The sequence below is a fragment of the Gymnoscopelus microlampas genome (assembly GCF_963454915.1).
Source record: "Gymnoscopelus microlampas genome assembly, chromosome: 2".
Taxonomy (NCBI): Eukaryota; Metazoa; Chordata; class Actinopteri; order Myctophiformes; family Myctophidae; genus Gymnoscopelus; species Gymnoscopelus microlampas.
In genome coordinates, this window is record NC_139939.1 from 35,506,783 (window position 1) to 35,526,782 (window position 20,000).

At 41.4% G+C, this 20,000-nt stretch overlaps 2 protein-coding genes across 2 annotated transcripts in view; one reads left to right on the forward strand and one right to left on the reverse strand.

Moving 5' to 3' along the window:
- The window catches only part of aspscr1 (ASPSCR1 tether for SLC2A4, UBX domain containing), a 19,064-nt gene extending 4,028 nt beyond the window's left edge, over positions 1-15,036 (reverse strand). The window contains exons 1-13 of the mRNA XM_084045526.1: positions 14,940-15,036; positions 14,654-14,709; positions 12,909-13,023; positions 11,846-11,946; positions 9,252-9,309; positions 9,030-9,103; positions 8,123-8,699; positions 7,821-7,874; positions 7,174-7,316; positions 4,870-4,951; positions 4,147-4,213; positions 3,517-3,579; positions 2,778-2,830 (exon numbers count right to left, since the gene is read on the reverse strand). Coding sequence (XP_083901652.1) covers positions 2,778-2,830; positions 3,517-3,579; positions 4,147-4,213; positions 4,870-4,951; positions 7,174-7,316; positions 7,821-7,874; positions 8,123-8,699; positions 9,030-9,103; positions 9,252-9,309; positions 11,846-11,946; positions 12,909-13,023; positions 14,654-14,709; positions 14,940-15,029 — 1,533 coding nt within the window. The 5' untranslated portion in view covers positions 15,030-15,036. The remainder of the gene's footprint in view (positions 1-2,777; positions 2,831-3,516; positions 3,580-4,146; positions 4,214-4,869; positions 4,952-7,173; positions 7,317-7,820; positions 7,875-8,122; positions 8,700-9,029; positions 9,104-9,251; positions 9,310-11,845; positions 11,947-12,908; positions 13,024-14,653; positions 14,710-14,939) is intronic.
- A 2,517-nt stretch (positions 15,037-17,553) lies between these two features.
- notum1b (notum, palmitoleoyl-protein carboxylesterase b) overlaps positions 17,554-20,000 on the forward strand; it is a 9,309-nt gene continuing 6,862 nt past the window's right edge. The window contains exon 1 of the mRNA XM_084075908.1: positions 17,554-18,417. Within this exon, the coding sequence (XP_083932034.1) occupies positions 18,041-18,417 (377 nt within the window). The 5' untranslated portion in view covers positions 17,554-18,040. The remainder of the gene's footprint in view (positions 18,418-20,000) is intronic.

Genomic DNA, 20,000 nt, shown 5'->3' on the forward strand with positions numbered 1-20,000 from the left:
TTGGAACTGAAAAAACAATTCAGTTGAAAAGCAGAAAATGTTTGATGAGCAACATGCTGTAAAACAAAGTATAAAAATAGGCGTATGACTTAGACGGCAACGCATGCATGTGAACAAACTACCCCCAAAAACATCTCACCCCATTCACTCTTCACCCCCCCTCCACACACATACAGCCCTCTCCTCCAACTTGCTTGCTAAAATGGGACAGGGTGGCCTAATTGCTATTATTACAGTCCTCTGAGCAGAAAACTGCTACGTTACAGAGGAACAACACACATTCCACCCATCCACAGCAAGGGAGAGACAGACAGGCAGGCAGACAAACACACAGGCAGGCAGGCAGGCAGACAGACAGAGAGCAAAGCAACTGTTTTAACTCAGATTTATACTTAGTTGCGCGCCGGTGTTGCACACCGAAAATAGCAGGTCTGGAAGCTCACAATGCTTCGCATCTTGTGAGTTTGTAGATCTGCTATTTTCGGTGTGTGACACAGCGTGCAACTAATTATGAATCAGGCATTACAGGGGAACAACATACTATTGACCCAGCCAGCCATTCTATCAGAGATTGTGACAATTCAATTCAATCTTTATTTCAGACCCAAGGGGGATCCATATCACAATAAAAACACCATACAAAACATAAAAATAAAATACTTCCACCATGTTCAGTTTCGAACATACAGACAAGTGCGCCAATGGTTCCACAGTCTGAAAGAATTTCTGTGTGTGTGTGTGTGTGTGTGTGTGTGTGTGTGTGTGTGTGTGTGTGTGTGTGTGTGTGTGTGTGTGTGTGTGTGTGCACGTATGAAAGCCAGTCAGCAAGAGTGGTATGGATCCTGATGGGAGAGAGGGAGAGAAGAGGGGGGGAAGATGGATGAGGGAGGGACGGACAGGGAGAGGAGTGGGGGGGGGTACATGAGGGAGAGAGGAGAGAAAGATGAGGGAGTAAGGGGAGGAGGAGAGGAGAGAGGTGGGGGGGGGGGGGGGGGGTATCAAAGGGATTGTGGGTTGGGAAACATTCCTTTCATGACACAAACTGATTAAAGATTCCCTGTTGGTGTGTGTGTGTGTGTGTGTGTGTGTGTGTGTGTGTGTGTGTGTGTGTGTGTGTGTGTGTGTGTGTGTGTGTGTGTGTGTGTGTGTGTGTGTGTGTGAAATTCGTTCATGTGGTTAAGTGAGACAAAGTGTGTAAGATAGATGTTACAGCATGTGTCTTAGTGAAAAACAGAAAGTGAATGCGTTATAGTGAAAAACTCCCTGTTGGTGTGTGTCTACACACGTGTTTATGTGATCAGATGCTTTTAAGTCCCTAATACAGAAAGACACAGAGATGGGGGGGGGGAGAGAGAGCGAGAGCGATGGGGCACAGGAGAGGGAAAGAGAGAAAGGTTGGGGCTGGGGTACCGAGGAGGGGGAAATAGATAGCCAACAGTGAGGACATCTTTCACACAGGAAGAACTGAAGAGAAACAGAGAGAGAGAATTAGACAGAGAGGGAGGGAGGGACACAAAGAGAGGGCTAGAGAGAAACAGACAAAGAGACAATAAGACAGCGAGGGAGGGAGAGAGAGAAATACAGAAAGAGCTGTGCTGTGTTGTGATTAAAAAAAAAAGGTCCACATTTTGTATCCTCTGAATACACACAGACACACACAGTGCAGTCTATGAGATATTCTACAGTGCAAAATATAACATGAGAGAAGAGGAAGCTCTGTGAGTTTCTCAAATCATCTCCTAACATTTACATTGTTGCAACAACTAAATACAGCATCAGCCCTGCCCCATGGCGTGTGCGTGTGTGTGTGTGTGTGTGTGTGTGTGTGTGTGTGTGTGTGTGTGTGTGTACACACGTGCGTGCGTGTGTGGATCAAAGCAGGGTTGTATTAACAACGCCATGTGCCAGACTGGGACAAATGAAGCCCAGCTGAGTTCAAGGACAGTGGAGAAAGGGAGAGGGAGAGATGAAGTGTGAAGGAGTGACAGAATAATAGGGGGGGGGCTGAGAGTGTGTGTAGCACTGTGAATGTGAAACAGAGTGTGTGTGTGCAATATCATATTTGTACACTGTCAAATTCTGAGTTTTAATGTAACTATGAGTGTAAAAATGTATCCGTAAGAGTTGAATTAATACTGCAGTGTAGTTGTGGAGATTTATAATGACCTTTAGCGGACTTGTCCTGTACTAATCCTGTACTTCCAAATGACTTGCTTTGTGCTCCGTTCCATTTATCATGAACGAACAAATTAAAAGGATTTTTGTTGACAGGCAATGTAAATTCGCTGACATCATCTCGGTCTATCAAAACGCACACATTACACTACATTACCACTAAAACATCAAAAACAAAAAAAATACAAGGCAAAAATACAGATCTACGTGCCAACAATGCATTGCAATGTGACACGTTGTTGAGCTTGTAGTTGGCTATTTATTTACACTATTCGTCATACGACAAAAGTATAGGGCTTAACCAATTCTATCCGGGAAAGCATCTCAGTCATTTTAGATGTCTTTGGCTATTCAAAACTTGTGAAAAGATGTGTGTGTGTGTGCGCGCGCGTGCGTGCGTGCGTGCGTGCGTGTAACAAATGTTCGCTTTCAAAATATATATATTCAAAGATTTGCACGAATGTTCATGATTCAGATCTACTCAGATGCGTTCCCGGATTGAATGGGTTAAGTGATTAACAAACAGTTCCTTTGCACTGTAGAATAGATGACTCAGTGATCAGAATCAGTCAAAATGGATGAGAGACAAGGAGGACTCCTACCTGGAACAGTGTGGCTGATGGATCATCCAGAATAGTTTTAGGTGGAACGATGACTGTAAAAGACAATGTTTTTCACTCATTACAAATGTATAATTGACCGTCTAACATCAACTGGCTGAGTCTATGTAATGCCTAATTAATACTCTGGCTGAGTCTATGTAATGCCTAATTAATACTCTGGCTGAGTCTATGTAATGCCTAATTAATACTCTGGCTGAGTCTATGTAATGCGTGCCTAATTAATACTCTGGCTGAGTCTATGTAATGCCTAATTAATACTCTGGCTGAGTCTATGTAATGCCTAATTAATACTCTGGCTGAGTCTATGTAATGCGTGCCTAATTAACACTCTGGCTGAGTCTATGTAATGCGTGCCTAATTAACACTCTGGCTGAGTCTAATAATGCGTGCCTAATTAATACTCTGCCGCACGACAGTGTCGGTAATGTACCACTGGACGATGGCTTCGTCCATCGATGATGACAGATATCCTTCGACGATGGTTGAGACCATCGTGATTGTTAACACAATGTTTAAAAAATAACACTTTTTAACCATGTAGACTAGCGGAGCAACCAGAGTTTGACAGAGCAGTGGAACTTTTTTTTTACTTTACTTTAATGCCCTGTATTTGTACTTAAACGGCTGTGCTGGCGCCTGAATTTAAAGGTACAGTATCTGTTGACATAGTGTTGTTTACAATGACTGAGCATTGAGAAACAACAAGGATAAGACTTACACAGGTAAAAACACAGCTGGGGGTCCTCCAGATGACTCTTCACAAAATGCCTCAGGGCAGCAACTGTTCACACACACACACACACACACACACACACACACACACACACACACACACACACACACACACACACACACACACACACACACACACACACACACACACACACACACACACACACACACACACACACACAGTTATATCAAACCACTGTATAAGCACATCAAACACATTCTGTGGTCCATAGATGATTTGTCAATTGGAATTTCCCTAATTGTTCCTAACCCCGGTAGTTTAGTCGTTATTATGTCTGAGGCAGGTAGAGTATAATCTATTGAATTACAGAGCTGGGTCCCTGTCTATCACTCTGCTGTGGCTGAACCACAGCTAGATTTATCATTGTAGCCATTCCTGTGGCTAGCCAGATGAAAATATCATCAGACTGCGCACATGCATAGATAAGTCGACACGCACCTGAAATCTCCACATACACACACATTTATATATTATGCACACACTCAGACAAACAGCATATATTATGCACACGTACTACACATTGACATTCATACACAGCATATATTATGCACACATACTACACATTGACATTCACACACACACAGACACACCTACCCGTCTCCAGAGGTCTGAAGAATCCCTGTAGAACATGCCTGTCTGGGAACTGAACCCTCACAACTACCTGGAAACACAGAAAGTTCGCAGAAAGTTGTTTATACACAGGGGTGCACATAACTGGTGCGCAGGTGCGCATGCGCACCCAAAATAAAAAATGCGCACCACATCAGGCGACGTGAGGCGCTTTTGCGCACCAACAGCTGGGACAGGAATTTCCAAGCTTTTATTTTTTAGCAAAACTAAAAAATAAAAGCCTGGAGATCGAGGCTAGGAATTTACTTCCTGAAGCCACACTCACACAATCACTCTAAAGCACCCGTCGGCCCCATGTACAGCCATTAGGCGGAGGGGTAGAGATATGACTCGCGTCGCCTCGCATCGCCTCGCATTGCCTCGCTGTGTGCACGCAGCCAGCAGCGGCTGTTAGAAGCACTCGTCACCGATGATGAACGCACCGTAATGGTGCAAAATATGCCGTGAACGTCCCAATCTGGCGGATAAAATCAGCGCAGCAGCACAGGGCACCAACCTTGGGGGCTTTATCTAACAGCGTGAGAAAAAAAAACGGCGAAAATCGGCGGAATTTAGAAGCAGAGCGTCCTTTTTTTTCTCTCCCCCCCCTCTTCTGTAGAGAAACTACTAGATAATGGCATCATCATTTAACAGTAGTGCAATAAAATAGAGGAAGTCTACTAAAATCTGTTTTCCGACTCTACTCACTTTAGGATATCTTTCCATCTTCTCCCTCATCTGGGCTTCTCTTAGACTTTTTGTCATCAGAGGAGTTTCCTCCAACACTCGCCTAGACACAGAAGAGAAAGAGAGCGAAATACCTATAACTTGATATGCATTTGTGTGTGTGTGTGTGTGTGTGTGTGTGTGTGTGTGTGTGTGTGTGTGTGTGTGTGTGTGTTACAATACTTGAGGGACAAATGTCAAAAATTGCACCAACAAAAAAAAGGCATTCATAAAATCTCATGCGTGTGAGAGAGAGGGTTGCATAACTGGTGCATACAGTATCTGTCTAACAGTGTGTGCGTATCACAGACAGAGACAGATAACTGTGGTCACTTTAATTCCACCCCTGGTGATTCCAGTGGTTTGCACGGTAGCAACATCGCCAAGAGGCAGCCAGTGAGGATGAAGAGAAAAACGAGCAGAGGATTAGAAAGAGAAGCGTGTTTGTGTCTGTGGTTGGAAGTTAAAGATATACACACACGGACATGGTAATTACCCCCTCCCTGTATGGAATGCATGGTGTGGTATTGATTATGGTCTGTTTGAAGACTTTTGTTTTTGTATTTAGTTTAACATTTCAGCTACATGGGACAGAACTGGACATTTGAGAGGAACAGGAAGCAGAAAATAGGGATGACAGGCCGTGAAGGCCAAGAGCCCCCCCAAAACTCGGATTTCACAAAACCTGTGGTATTTAAAAGTTACTATGAATTTACTTTCTGCATCGATTTGAATTCCAATGATCCAATTACATCGATTGTAAACAGCAAGAATCAAGAATCAACATAATTATAATGATATAAATCGTTTTGCAATGCAAAGAATCAATTGTATCGATACTAAGAAGTTGCACCTTGTACTTAACGATGGCATTTGAGAGGCACGTGAGGTAATTAAACCTCCCTTTCCTGTTTTAACTAGCTATAATTCATTTGGTCAAAGCAACAGTCTAGTTTCTTCTCTCTGTGTTTATTTGTACTAATAACTATGTTAGGTGTCAAGACAAAGGGAATAGAGGTACAAGTTAAGTTATCTTGTAGATCTACTCAGTGTGAAATCTTGATGAAGTCCGAAAGAGCCAGTACAGCTATTAACCAACACCAGTGTGACAATGCTTCATCAATATCTATTAGCACATTTTAACAAAAAAATTGCCTTGTATCGTATCGACAACCAGGTATCATGATACGTATCGCTGTTAAAACGTATAGTTACATTTGTGGCGCCCCCTATGGGCAGAAGTAAAAGTTATTTTGGAGGTGCGCACACAAACAGACACAAACACAAGGGCGAAAACATAATCTCTACTTTCTGGCCTGGCGGAGACATATGTATGGTCACATACATTAACTGAACTGGTGTATGTAACCTGAACTGGTGTATGTAATAAGACAACTGCAACAGAAAACACTACCTACGGCACGGCGCGATCTACAACAGTTTGTCGGCAACAGATGCTATTACATTACATTACAGTCATTTAGCAGACACTTTTATCCAAAGCGACTTACAATAAGTGCATTCAACATAGGTAGGGAACGAAACTACTAATCACCAGAAGTCTTAACACATTGATTGCCTAGATCGAGTTAACTCGATTTTAGAATCCATCGCTTGCCTAGATCGAGTTAACTCGATTTTAGCAACAAACCAAAAAAAATAAAAATAAAAAAACTTTTTTTTCACCCAAAGACCAAGGAGATATGATTTTCGAAGATCTAGACTCCTATCCACTTCCTTGTTAACTTAAACATTCTGTCTCTCGGCTCCTGAGTACTTTTTTTTTTTTCAATGAAAAATCTCGTGGCATAAAACTGCAAAAAATCTGAAAAGATTCTGGCAGTGAATGTGTGGTAAGTGCATTTCCTGCAAAAACAAGCAACCAAGAGTATACCTAGCGCTAAGGTAAAAGTGCAATATATCAGCTACCTACTTTCTTAAACAGATGAGACAAAATAGCAAAATCAAATGAGCATGAGCTAAAACAAATAAGTAAAGACTAAACAAGATCCAATAAAACAATACAACAATAAAACAAGAGTTCGTACAACTAGTTAACAACAAGTAGGCCAGGCAAAGAGGAAGGGTAGTGTTTCCTGAAGAGGTGGGTTTTCAGCCTGCGGCGAAAGATGGGCAGTGACTCTGCTGTCCTGACATCAGTGGGAAGTTCATGCTATCCAACGCCTTCCGCGTTCGAGTTGGCGTGGTGGAGAGCTAGCTTAACAGGATTAGCGTGTGGGGTCTAAACTATGCACACCATCACCAGGCAGTCGGGCGCAGACTCACCTCACACTCTTCAGCTGGGCAAAGCGCTTGCGCACATCATCCACCGTCACTTCAAAGAACTCGTCAGGCAGGTCCTGGTGGTTATTGTCATGGGGATGAGCCCTAGAGTCCAAGTGATAGACCAGGGGTTCCCTCTCCACTGGCTAGAGAGAGGGGGAGGGAGAGAAAGAGAGAGTGAGAGAGAGGGTAAGGTAGAATGTCAGAAAGATGAAATAAACAAATGCAGGAGGGTGCAAACCCTGCCCTCCCCAAAACTCTTGTACCATGTCTCTCAATTGTGACCTTGATCTTTGACCCTTTTGACCTCTTTGACGTAATCATTATCTCAGGGCAGCCTACTGATCATTTCTACCAAGTTTAATAAAAATCTGCCCATCTGTTCTCAATTATGAGCATGAGCTTTTCTTTTTTTTCATGACCTTTGAGACCTAAAATGTAATTATCCCTTTTGGGCAGCCAACTGATCATTCCCACCAAGTAGAAAATCTGTCCATCCGTTCTCATATTATCTTAATAACAAACAAACAGGACCGATTACAATACCCAGCCACACAATGCTACGGACAACATATTGAGTGTTCAACATCATTATCTACACAATGCGAACTATAATCGATGGACAATTTGCCCATGCTTGACTGCTTTACCTCCAGAAACTCTTCTGTCTGGCTTCTGTCCTCGTCTTCTGGGATGGCAGGATGCTGAACACAGAAACACAAAGACAGACAAACAAATAAATAAAACAGAAAAGTAATTTGAAAATAGCCAATCTACAAGCTCACAACGCCTCGTCGTGCGAACACGTTACGAGTGTGTAGTGGAATCTGCAATTTATATTAAGTAATTTTGCTGGGGACTCCCTGGAACCCCTTCAAAGAGCACTGGGGGTTCCTGGACCCCAGTTTGAGAACCACTGATGTATGCATCTTCAGGGCAGTAGACCTCTTACCTTGGTAGTAGAACAGCTGCTGGGTTTGGCTTTCTTGGCTTTGGGAGGCCCAACTGAACCCAGGGCTGGCGGAGACGAGAGTGAAGATGATGATGATGATGAGGATGGACATCCTGCTCCCCCTCCCCCTGGACCCCCCAGACGCTGACCCCCCCCAGAGAAGGGGACAAAAGGGGCAGATGGGGCAGAGGAAGACGAGGAGGAAGAGACGGGTTGGTCAGTGAAATTCAGTCCTGACGGCCCTGCTCGCTCTCCATCATCCAACTGTGTGGGAGGGGCCTTAGGCCGAACGTCATTCTGGGGGCCAGGACCCACTTCCTGTTTCACAGGAACAGGAAGTGTGCTGGTGGCAGTAGAGGCGGGGCTTGGATCTGGCCGGGTCTCAACTGGCCTGTCAGGGCTGGGACATTTGATTGGCACCTCTACCTCTAATGGCTGAGGGCGTGAGGGGGCAGGATTAAGGGAGGGGCTAGGTGGGGTTTCCTTAGCAACAGGCATGGTTGATGTAGGAGCAGTTTCCATTGTATCGCCCCCATCTTCCTCCTCTTCAGGGCCTTTGTGCTTTTTGACTAAAAACCTAAAAAAGCAGGGAAGGGAGCATCATATAAAAATACACTAATAGCATTGATGAACAACAGCACAGGTATGACAGTAATGCAGAAGGTACCAAACTACTTGTTGACCAAAATAAATAAAAAACGCAATTACTGTATCAGCATAGCTGGGATGTGTGCTATCAGATATCCTGGTTTGGTAACTAACCGTTTTTGCTGGTTAATGTGGTTATAGTTATAATTATATAAAACCGAACCCAAAACTGTAATAATGAATCTCAGTATTCAGTATTAGTATTGTTTGTTACATTTATCTGAACCAGAGGATGGGAGACAAGACATGCGTACGGTACCTGATGATGGCACTCCCTCCCGTTAGTCCCAGAGACTTCAAAGTGGCAGTTTTCAATGCCTCCTGCCCACTTACCTACACACACACACACACACACACACACACACACACACACACACACACACACACACAGAGTCACATACATACACACAGTCACACAATGTCGTAAGACTCAGGTGACTTTCCATCTCAACATTTGAGATTTAAAAGGAGAATCTTGTACCTCGTCTCTCATGTAAACACAGACAGGAGTGCTTCCTGATCCGCACAGCTCCGACACACTGTGGAATGACAGAGAGATGGAGGGAGACAGGAAGGGGAGAGGAGAGGAGAGGATGGATGAAGAGGAAATTGGTACGGTTGAAGGAAAAGATGGAGACACAGGAAAAGAGGTTCGTATCGAATAGAAGTATGACCAGATTGCTCTCAGAAGGGTGTTTTTTAAGCTTCCTTTATGTCACGTAACTTTTGGTTAGTCACATTGCACTTTTGTTCAGGTAACTCTGATTTGCGACATGCCCAGTCTGCCCAGTGATAATGTTGTGCTTTAGACCACTGGTTCCCAAACTTTATGGCTCGAGCCCCCAAAGAGAAATTTGATGTCTCCCCAGATCCCAAGCTAGTGAAAATAGCCGATTTACAAGCTTTTTTATTAAAAACATGTAGGAAACAAAAAATAAATAAAGGGATGTTTACTCATGGCCCATAAAAATGTGTCCGCAACCCACAAATGGGTCCCGAACCAGTGTTTGGGAACCACTGCTTTTTAAAATTAAATCTCACCAGAGCACTCAATCCCGCCTGCAAATACCATCTCCCTATTAGGTTTCCTACTGCCACTCACAAAAAACAAAACCACAAAAAGTGTACTCCACACTTTACAAAAAGATAAGAATTGCCATGCGTGTTACAGAGGAAGCCTGATGCATGTGTAAACCATGTGTGTTTCGGTATTAAACTAATTGAACCATAAATGTTTTATTATTGGGTCAGGCCGGGAAATCAAAGTCTTTGTTTTTCTCTCGCTCCGATTAACATTTTTTCCCAGAGTGAGTATTCCAGATGGGAGGTGCCGATATTCGTTTCGGTAAATAGAGACACACAGACAAGAAAGACAGCTGGAAACATACTGCCTACTACTGCCCCAGCCAAACTATATCACAAAGGAGAACAGCTGTGTGTGCGTGTGTGTGCGTGTGCGTGTGCGTGTGTGTGAAGACAGAGTTGCTGTGTGCCTGCATGGCTTTGATCCATGACCATATTCACTTTCAATACAACTAAATAGATAGATACATGAACATATAGAATAGATAAGTATACTTATAAAATAAGTTTACTTGATCAGGTTTGTCTTTACTAGCACAGATGTACTGTATACTGTATGTGTAGATCTTACTTTGCTGTGTATTTTATTAATCCCCCCAATTCTGCACACTCCCCATTGCACATTTGCTGTTGCTGCTGAGGGTTTTAAAGGGGGTTAGAGAGCATGTCTATTCCTGACTTATATTTATTTATCTTGTTTTTTCTTATTCATTTTATTGCGTTACAGTCCTAGTACTTGAATAGTACTATTCTTATTATGAGCACAGTCTTGCAGACCAGGTCACACCAACATTTTGCTGTATGAGTGAGTGAGAAATAAACCCCTCTTGGTTTGACATTCATGTACCAATATTTACATCTCCTCTCACTAGGTCCAAAAGGTACAAATAAACAAGATGGGGTCTAATAACATGGTTTCCCTGTGAATCTCTGACGTCATACTGATGATGTGACATCAGTCAGTCTTGTCCAAATATGGAGGCTGGGCGGTTGATCTGAGATTATGAATTGACAAAATGTGAAAAATATTCACAGAAAATCAGTATTCACAAAATGTGACAAATATTTGGTGATTGACTTCTCTGGCCTACTGGCACAACAATTTGGGATTAGGCGTCGACAGGCAAGTGGACGGACAGACTACACACAAATGCTCTTCAACACACAGCGTGTGTCAGATGCTCAAGTCAAGAAACAAACCCATTGGGCCTCATTCAGGCAACGTGCTTACGATCATATTTGAGTGTTTCCACGTGCATAGTCTGATTAATCATTCTTAGCTGAATTTGTTTGTTTGTTACCAAAAAAAAGAATGCCTTATTCTCAAAATCAATTACAGTAGTTCCAAACATCAAACTAAATGTTTCAGTGCCTAAAAGAAAACATTTTTTTTACTAAATGATCAATAATATACCGCTTGTTTCTGGAAAAAAAATGCATAACTAAGCTTATAGACATGATGCAAATTCAAAAATATTTGTATTAATTTAGTAAAAACACCAGATATAGCTACAAGCTGACATGGTGTTAAATGGTGCGCTGATCTATTCAAACTATTCACACAGACATGTGGATCCAGTATACAAACAGGAGAATGATAATACAAGATAGTGAATAGAATTGAACAGCTGCAGGTTGTGTGCCTGAGTGTGCTTGTACCTCCCTTGTTCCATACATACAGGTTGTGCGTTGAGGTTAAAATTATTAATAATTATGGTGAAATTACGGTGAACAAGTGTCTTCACATGACGCGTGTCATTGATGCTTTCTATCTGTCAGGGCCTTTATGCCTCGGGGCGTAAAATGTTTCCAGAATTGCAGATGCTTGCTATATGGGGAATCACATACACGTGAACATACACAGAACATGTAAGACACACACATGCGCACAAACAGATGCACACACAAGCAAACAAAGGAAAAAACACACACACACACACACACACACACACACACACACACACACACACACACACACACACACACACACACCTGGTCTGGGGAAAGTGTGTGAGCAGGTCCCAGAGATTCTGTCCACTGGAAAAGGAGCCCTGCAGTCGAGAGCCGTCCTCCATCTGGAGAGCAATACGCACCTGGACAACACACAAACATGAGGGATCTTGTTACACAGGCCAGTGATTAGTAAGCATTGTTCTATACAGCTTAGTTAACAAATACATACTAGAAGACACTAGACACAAGCATAGTTAACCTTATTAACCACGCAGACATGGATGCACAAATGCATGTGCATTCACACGCACAAACTGACATCCATACACATGCACACACACTCTTGATGGGAAAGTCATTTCCATATAGAGTATTTGTATTAATCACGTGTATTAGAGGAGACACATCATGCTCACCTACACCCTCTCTAACGAACCTACCAGTAGGGGTCAGCAGTGACATGGGATTTGGCAAGGGGGAATTGGGAATTGGCATAACTCAATTTAGAGAAAAGGGGGGAAAATTCATATTTTTTGCTATATGGATCTGTACAGATATTCATATATAGCAGTTACATCACTGCGTCCCATCCCAAGAAAATCGAAACTTTTAATTTTGTTGAGTTGAGTGAATCCAGATGTGCTAATCAAGTTCTTGAGTACTCAAGTCCATCCCTAATATACACATGCACACATACAAGTACACACAGTTGTATCAGAAAGGTGTATACCAAAAAACACATTCAAAGATGAAGTATGCCAAAACCGGAGTACAAACAGAATCCATTTACCAGCACTTACTGTACAATGTCCAGGAATAACAGCAGGTTCAAGTTAGTAGGAGAATTTTAAAGCATGTGGGAACAACTTCACACAAACTAGTCTATCTGAGACTTCACAGCACCCATGGTTTAGCCACTTAAGCCCCATTTTATTTCTTATTTTTTTACAAATAGCCAATCTACAAGCTCACATTTCGCATGGTAGCTCTGCTTTTTTCACTATTTTTGAAAAATGTAACATTTTCACCAAGTACGACATGCCCAAAACAGGGACACCAGGTTGGGTGTCTGCATAAGTGTGCGCAAACATATTGAACATACCTGGCTATCAGCAGTAGTCTGTTTCCTGGTACTTGCAACCATCTCCAGTTTGGCATTGTTGGGCAGACTGGCATACCTCCACTGTAGTGTTAGGTCCAGAACATTCCTCTGAAATCTGCCACGGTGACAGAGACGTGTGTATATGACAAAATGTGTTCCGGAGGGGTAGGGAATAATGGACAGGGACAATGGGTTCCGTCGTCACATGAATGACAGCCAACAGCCCACACAGAGGATTCTGACAAGGTTTCATATATTGTTTATAGGTTCTTCTAAAAGCCACGGTCACAGGAAATAAACAATATAGAGACAAAAGCAGATGTGGACCCGTGTTATTATTGCTGCTATAATATCAGAGGAACCATAACAAACACATTTACCCTTATGTACCCATACACAAGATAAAACAGTAAAGAAACCTTCAACCTTGGACACAGATGTGTGGACATTATACCAGTTTACCTGTAAACACTGTGTTTTCTAGCCCAGTCTTCGCATTGTAGTACCTGTGGAAAGCCTACGTTCTATACCCAATTAGTTAAACAATCTGATCCGGTCTAAAGTCTGTCTAGTGTATCTAGTAAATTGCACATACATGCACACACGATTTCCATATCCGCTCTAGACCCAGATTGGATCAGCAACCTGCAAAGCAAATTTATCCCAGTCTACCTTTTATACCTCTTGGCCGAATTCGTAATGTCCTGAAATTAATAACCTGCCTGTATTATGTATTAACTGATTCCGGTTGTTAACTTGTATGGTGGTATTTTTCATTGTAACTATTTTAACTGATTAAGTTGATCTTATAACTGATGTTATTTGTTGATATGTTTGTATCTTTCACAGTGTTATCTCAGCATCATTGGAAAAAAAAACATCAGCGCCAGGTCCTACACGTTAAGAGTTTAGACTAGCAGTAAACCTAATATGCTGATACTCCATGCATTTTTGTGGGTGGATTCATCTCAAAAGCATTCTAATTTGTAGCAGTCTGGAGTGTAACATGGCTGTGTTATGGAATAAATGCAATGTAGGGGTGCAACAGTTAATCAAACTTATCGATTCAATCTATTATAAAGAATAATCAATAATTTAATAAAATAATCGATTAATAATCTATCCCTATTTTGGGCATGACATTATAGGCGAAAGTTTTAAACACTTTTTTTTTAACAAGCTTCTCGATTATTCAAAAAAGTCATCAATAGAATGGATACAGGAAGAGTGGGCATCTAAACATTGTGGGCACGGCACATCAATGTTAAATTGGCATTTATTTTCCAAATAGTAAATAAATTAAGAATTTGGAAAATGGTCTGAAGTATGGTAACATATACGTTATGTAATTCCAAACTTTTATTTATAAAGTATACATGATTTGAACATGCTATGGGATCATTATTAGATTTACCCTTCAACCTTTTTGTGCGTATCTTGTAGCACTTAAGGGATTTGAAAGTGAAATATCCCTTTGAATGTCAAATGGTCAAGCATGTTCAAATCATATAGCCTACTTGATATTACTTCATCACTTTTTACCTTTACATTTTGGGCACCCAACATTTAGGTGTACAGTCTTCCGGTTACCGTTAACCGCTGAGAAAATAATCGATAGTTGCAGCCGTAGTGCAATGTATGGAATATCAGCCATTCTAATACAGGTCTTGTATCATGAATGTGTTTTACAGTGATCGATGAGCTAGAGTTACAGTTGTTGAAAACCAATGGCTACTACGACTTACTTCAAACCGTGATCGTCAGCATTAAATCCGTGTTTGTTGCAGACGTCCTCGAGCACCTAAAGAGAAGCACACGGGTGCAAACTGTTATTTACACACGAATCTTATATATTATTAAATAGATGGAGAGACGACAGACATTAGAAACTGACCAGTCATTAGCTAACGTCAGCTAAGCTAACTGTAGGCACTTGGTTCTATTCAGATTTGTAAAGAAACTGAATGCTCCAACGCGTCTGTCCTATGCTGGTCAGAAAAGCAGATACATTCGTCTTAAACATAAACTTACCTGTAATAAAAGTGTGTTCGGCGACACTTTAACGGTCTGCCTTCTTCCATTTGGAGCTAGAATTGTCACAGCTGTGCTGCTGGCTGCCATTGTGGTGTGACGTACCTCTGTGTTTATTTGAATCAACTTTATTGAGACAATATCCAACAACCGTTACAACGTGCGTCCAAGGGAGGGACTGCCTCTTTCATTGGTGTGTCGCCCAGGTTGTGCCTAAAAACCCTAACATTTAACTTCACCTGCCTAAATCTAACCCTAAAACCTGCCTAACCTTAACCCTAACATCACAGAAATTATGCCTAAACCTATCCTTAACCCTTATCCTAACCTCACAGAAATTATGCCTAAACCTATCCTTAACCCTTATGATAAGGGTTTAAGCATAATTTCTGTGAGGTTAGGATAAGGGCCTTATCCTAACCTCACAGAAATTATGCCTAAACCTAACTAACCTAAAAACCCTGTCAACCTGGAATATGTGAGCGCACTCACATATTGGTTTGTATTGGACCAGTGCACTCAGACAGTGCCAATTCTGAACGCATACCATTGCTGCTGTTGTTACAATTTTATTATGGTGTTGCAAAAGATAACATTAAATGAAAGTATTGCACTAACTTATTTATCTGGAGAGTTGCTTTGATGAAAATAAATACTGTAGCCTATATATTGTTTTTCTATATATATATAATATATATATATAATATATATATTCAAGTGATGGAAAAAGTACTCACATTTTTTATTTAAGTAAAAGTATCAGAAAGAAAGAATATAGAAATACTCAGTTACAAGTAAAGGTCAGGAATTAAACAATTACTTGAGTAAAAGTACAAAAGTATTGGTATCAAAATGTAGACTACTTAAAGTACCAAAAGTGGAAAGTGCTCATTATGCAGAATGTCCCATTTCACAAGTTTTCAAATCTTTTAAAATAGCAGGTAGCCTACAAGCTCACAATGCGTCACATTGCAATGCATTGTGAGCTTGTACACCAGCTATTTTCAAATGGCCGAAATGTATATAAGGCTGAAGTGGTTAATGTATGTTTTGTAATAATAATCAAAATCTACAAAGTAACTATATATATTACTGTGTGTATATATATACATAAATAAAAATGCATACACATATGGAAGTCAGTAGTATGAGAAAGGGGACAACAAGGGAGATATGGGGGGGAGAGATAGGGCCTACATGAGTGAGAGAAGACAGAGGTGAATACAATTTTCAGTTCCAGGGGGAAATTGCCAGCATCTGAATAAACAACAAACAACTTCCTTCCTTCCTTCCGTCAGCACTGCAGGATAGGAATCTGTCTCTGTGGACTGAAGTTCTCATTTCTATCATCATATATGCTGTGTTATAGGCTATATTCTTAACCTGAATAATCATAATCTTTTCACATTTATTTGTAAATATGAACTGGTTGTCCCACTGAAAGCTCTCTTACCTTCTGGACGTGTTTAAGTGTTAAAGGTGCAGTAAGTTATTTTTATTTATGTATTTTTTTTGTTCAAATGAGTGTTTCATATCTATATATTCTGATTGTAATCATTGCAATAGAATGCCTTTCGAGAATTAATTTTCAGGTCAGCAAGATTGAGAACTCTGCATGATACAGGATAAACTGTGAACTGTGATAAAAGTGAAATTGGAAGTGATGAAACAAAGAAATGATTGGATGAAATTGGAAACCCTCCTGAAATGTTTAATTAAAGAGCTGGAGACATGGGAGACCCCTGTTACATGACTAAAGCAATTAGAGGTTTAAGCTTTTAACAAAAAAACAACAGCACTTGGCCTACCTTTAATTTGGCATCTACATGTTGTGTAATAATCTGCAGAAAAGTGCATTAGCCAAATTCTATTCTACTGATCAATTTAGTGTTTTGTGTCCCAGGCCCAGCTAATTTGCCTTCTATTGTCTTGTATTCCTTTTCATACACCAAGTTTTTGGGCTATTTTTATTTTATTTTATTTTTTTACTTTTTTTATTGGAATTCTTAGTAAAATGATAAACAAATCAGAGTATAAACAACTATAAAATATAAAACGAGAAAAGACAATGACAAAAAATTTGGTATGAATTCAAAAAATGAAATATACAACATAAAAACAACAACAAACAGTTATACAGTATACAAACAAAAAAACAGAACGTTTTTGGGCTATTTTAAACCCTGATATCAAATGGTCATATATGATTGGGAAACACTTTTGTGTGAGACATTGTGAGACATTGTAATATCTTTAGCGCGCGCACACAGTCACATAAAGCTATAGCTATGTTTTTGACAGAAACGTTCATTATTTAGGCCCAATACATAGGCTACCTGCTCAATGTTCGTTCTCTTATTTCAACCAAAAAAAAAACGAAATTGGTCATAATAATCGTGACAAAAGATCAAAGGGACCAAGTGCATTCAGTTGAAATGAGTTTGGAAACGGGGCCGTGCCGTGCCAACCAGCTCCGTTCTATCATGTTTAGTGTGTAAGTGACGCCCTGCCCAGCCGAGAGCATCAGCCGGTGGTGATGATAACCATTGGCTTGGAGGCAGTGAAGTGAGGGAAGGGGGTCGGGGTGGCGGTGGGGTTAGAATAAAATCCCCATTCCTCGTCCCCTGTTCACAGAGACCCGGGGCGGAGGAGCTTTGTGCCAATCGGCCGCGATCTGTTTTCAGCCTGACTTTATGAAGTCTCACTATGTTTGGCCTTCAAAATTGTCTCGAATGGACGAATAAATAAGGGGTGGTGGAGATAACAGGGGTTTGGACCCAGGGGTCTCATTTTGCTCGAAAACGTTGTAGACTAGACTACGGAATTAGTGAAGACAAGTGCGCAACGCGGCGTGCGTAATTTTTGGTTACATTTGTGACCATAATAACTGCCCAACAAAAGCCCAAAGGCATCATGGAAAACCTAAAGCCGACTAATCGACTAATCACATATTTTATGGTCCATACTTTCCAAGAGATGACATCGCCTTGTCGAAGAACTTTTAAGATTTTCAGTGATTCTTAGGGATATCCTAAAAGTAGGCTACCGTTCAAACACCCCGAACGCACGCAAAACAAGAAAAAAAAAAAGAAAGAACAAAAATGAGCACCCACAGCTTGGACAGACGTTTGGGGACTTTCTGGTATTTGGTGAGATCCTTTCTACTGTTTCTCTTCATCCAAATCAGCGCTCAGCAACGCGCGGTGGAGGCGAGGCGAGCCCGGAGCGGCCGGACGCATCACGCCAGTCGCCGCATCCAGCTGACCCCTCACTACCGGGACCACCGCGTGGACGGAGCGGCCGAGAGCTTCCCGTTAGACTTCACCGCCGTGGAGGGCAACGTGGACAACTTTATGATCCAGATCAAGAACCTGGCGCAATCGCTTTACCCGTGCTCCGCGCAGAAACTGGACCAGGACATGAAGTTACACTTTTTGAAGAATGAATCTGTGACGTGCAATGACGGGTCGCCAGCGGGGTGAGTGTGTGTAATGTTTAGGATTAAGTTTCTCCAACCCGTTCACAATCCTTGAAATGTGGGATTTTCAATGATCTTCATTTAAATTGACCAATACCTGCCATGTCTTTAAGTGTGAATAATGGATATGCTACCTAATAATTGGCAAACCACAGTACTGCGCAGTAAACGCAGTGTTTTGAAGGTCAAAGGTCATGACTAGGGCAGTGGTTCTCAACCTGTGCGGTCGGGACCCCACAAGGTGGTCCCCACATGATTTGGGGGGGGGGGGGTCCCCAGATGACAGTGAGTGAAGTGACAATTTAAGGACTTAAGACTTTTTAATACCTCATCAAAAAAGAAAGAAAGAAAAGAACAAGACCATTACTGCATCAAAAGTATAATCAACAAACTATACTATAAACACTGGTCAAAAACTGTCAAATAATAACAACAAATAAAACAACATTTATCTGTGGAACCAAGTCAAACTAAATGTAATGCCTCAAATCCTACAATTCCAAGTGCGTGTCAGGGTGTGGGGTCACCATTTCAATATTATTCATTATTTTGGGGGGTCGCAGCCTGAAAAGGTTGAGAATCACTGCCCTAAAGAACGTCTTTGCAATTTAGGTTTTCAATGATCTTCATTTTAAGTTGACCAAGACCTGCCATGTCTTTGAGTATGAATGATGGATATGATAATTGGCAAATTGCAGCCTACTGCGCAGTAACCACAGTGTTTTGAAGGTCAAAGGTCAGAGAGAGAGACAGGCAGGCAGACACATGGTGGATAAGATACAGATAGGGACGGACAGACAGACAGATGAAAAAGCACCACACATTATACAGACAGCATGAGATCACTTCATTCTGTTCTCTTTGATTCCTAGAACTTTTGTGTGTGTGTGTGTGAGTGTGTGTGTGTGTGTGTGTGTGTGTGTGTGTGTGTGTGTGTGTGTGTGTGTGTGTGTGTGTGTGTGTGTGTGTGTGTGTGTGTGTGTGTGTGTGTGTGTGTGTGTGTGTGTGTGTGTGTGTGTGTGTGTGTGTGTGTGTGTGTGTGTGTGTGTGTGTGTGTGTGTGTGTGTGTGTGGGGGGGGTTCTAAATCTGAATAGGCTAACATTCACCATCTGTCCCTCTAATCCACATTTGCAGGGTCTTGCTCAGCACAGCACAGCAGTCTTGACCTAGAAGACAATCATTATAGTATATCCATCCATAGCTTACATGTGTGCATTAAAATTCATATTAAAGAACATTGGAAATCACGAAACAGACTATCAGTCATAGTCTGTTAATCAGACCTAGCTTTGATGTCTGTCTAAGTCTAACAAAGCAGACCGAATCATATTATGAGGTTATGTAATTAGTTGGCAATGGGGGGAAAATATGTATTTGGCTGTATTCATTCAGAGCTTTCATGCTCTGTGTTCTGGTTGAGGGTTGATTGCAGCAACAGGTGTCTCTTTTATGTAGCAATGTGTTTCTAATGGATTTGTCATGGGCAAGACAAGAAGTTAATACACATTCTTTCCCTTCAAATATTTATTTCTTTATTCATGCATTTATTTCATTTTATACACATGGCAGGTTAATTCATTGT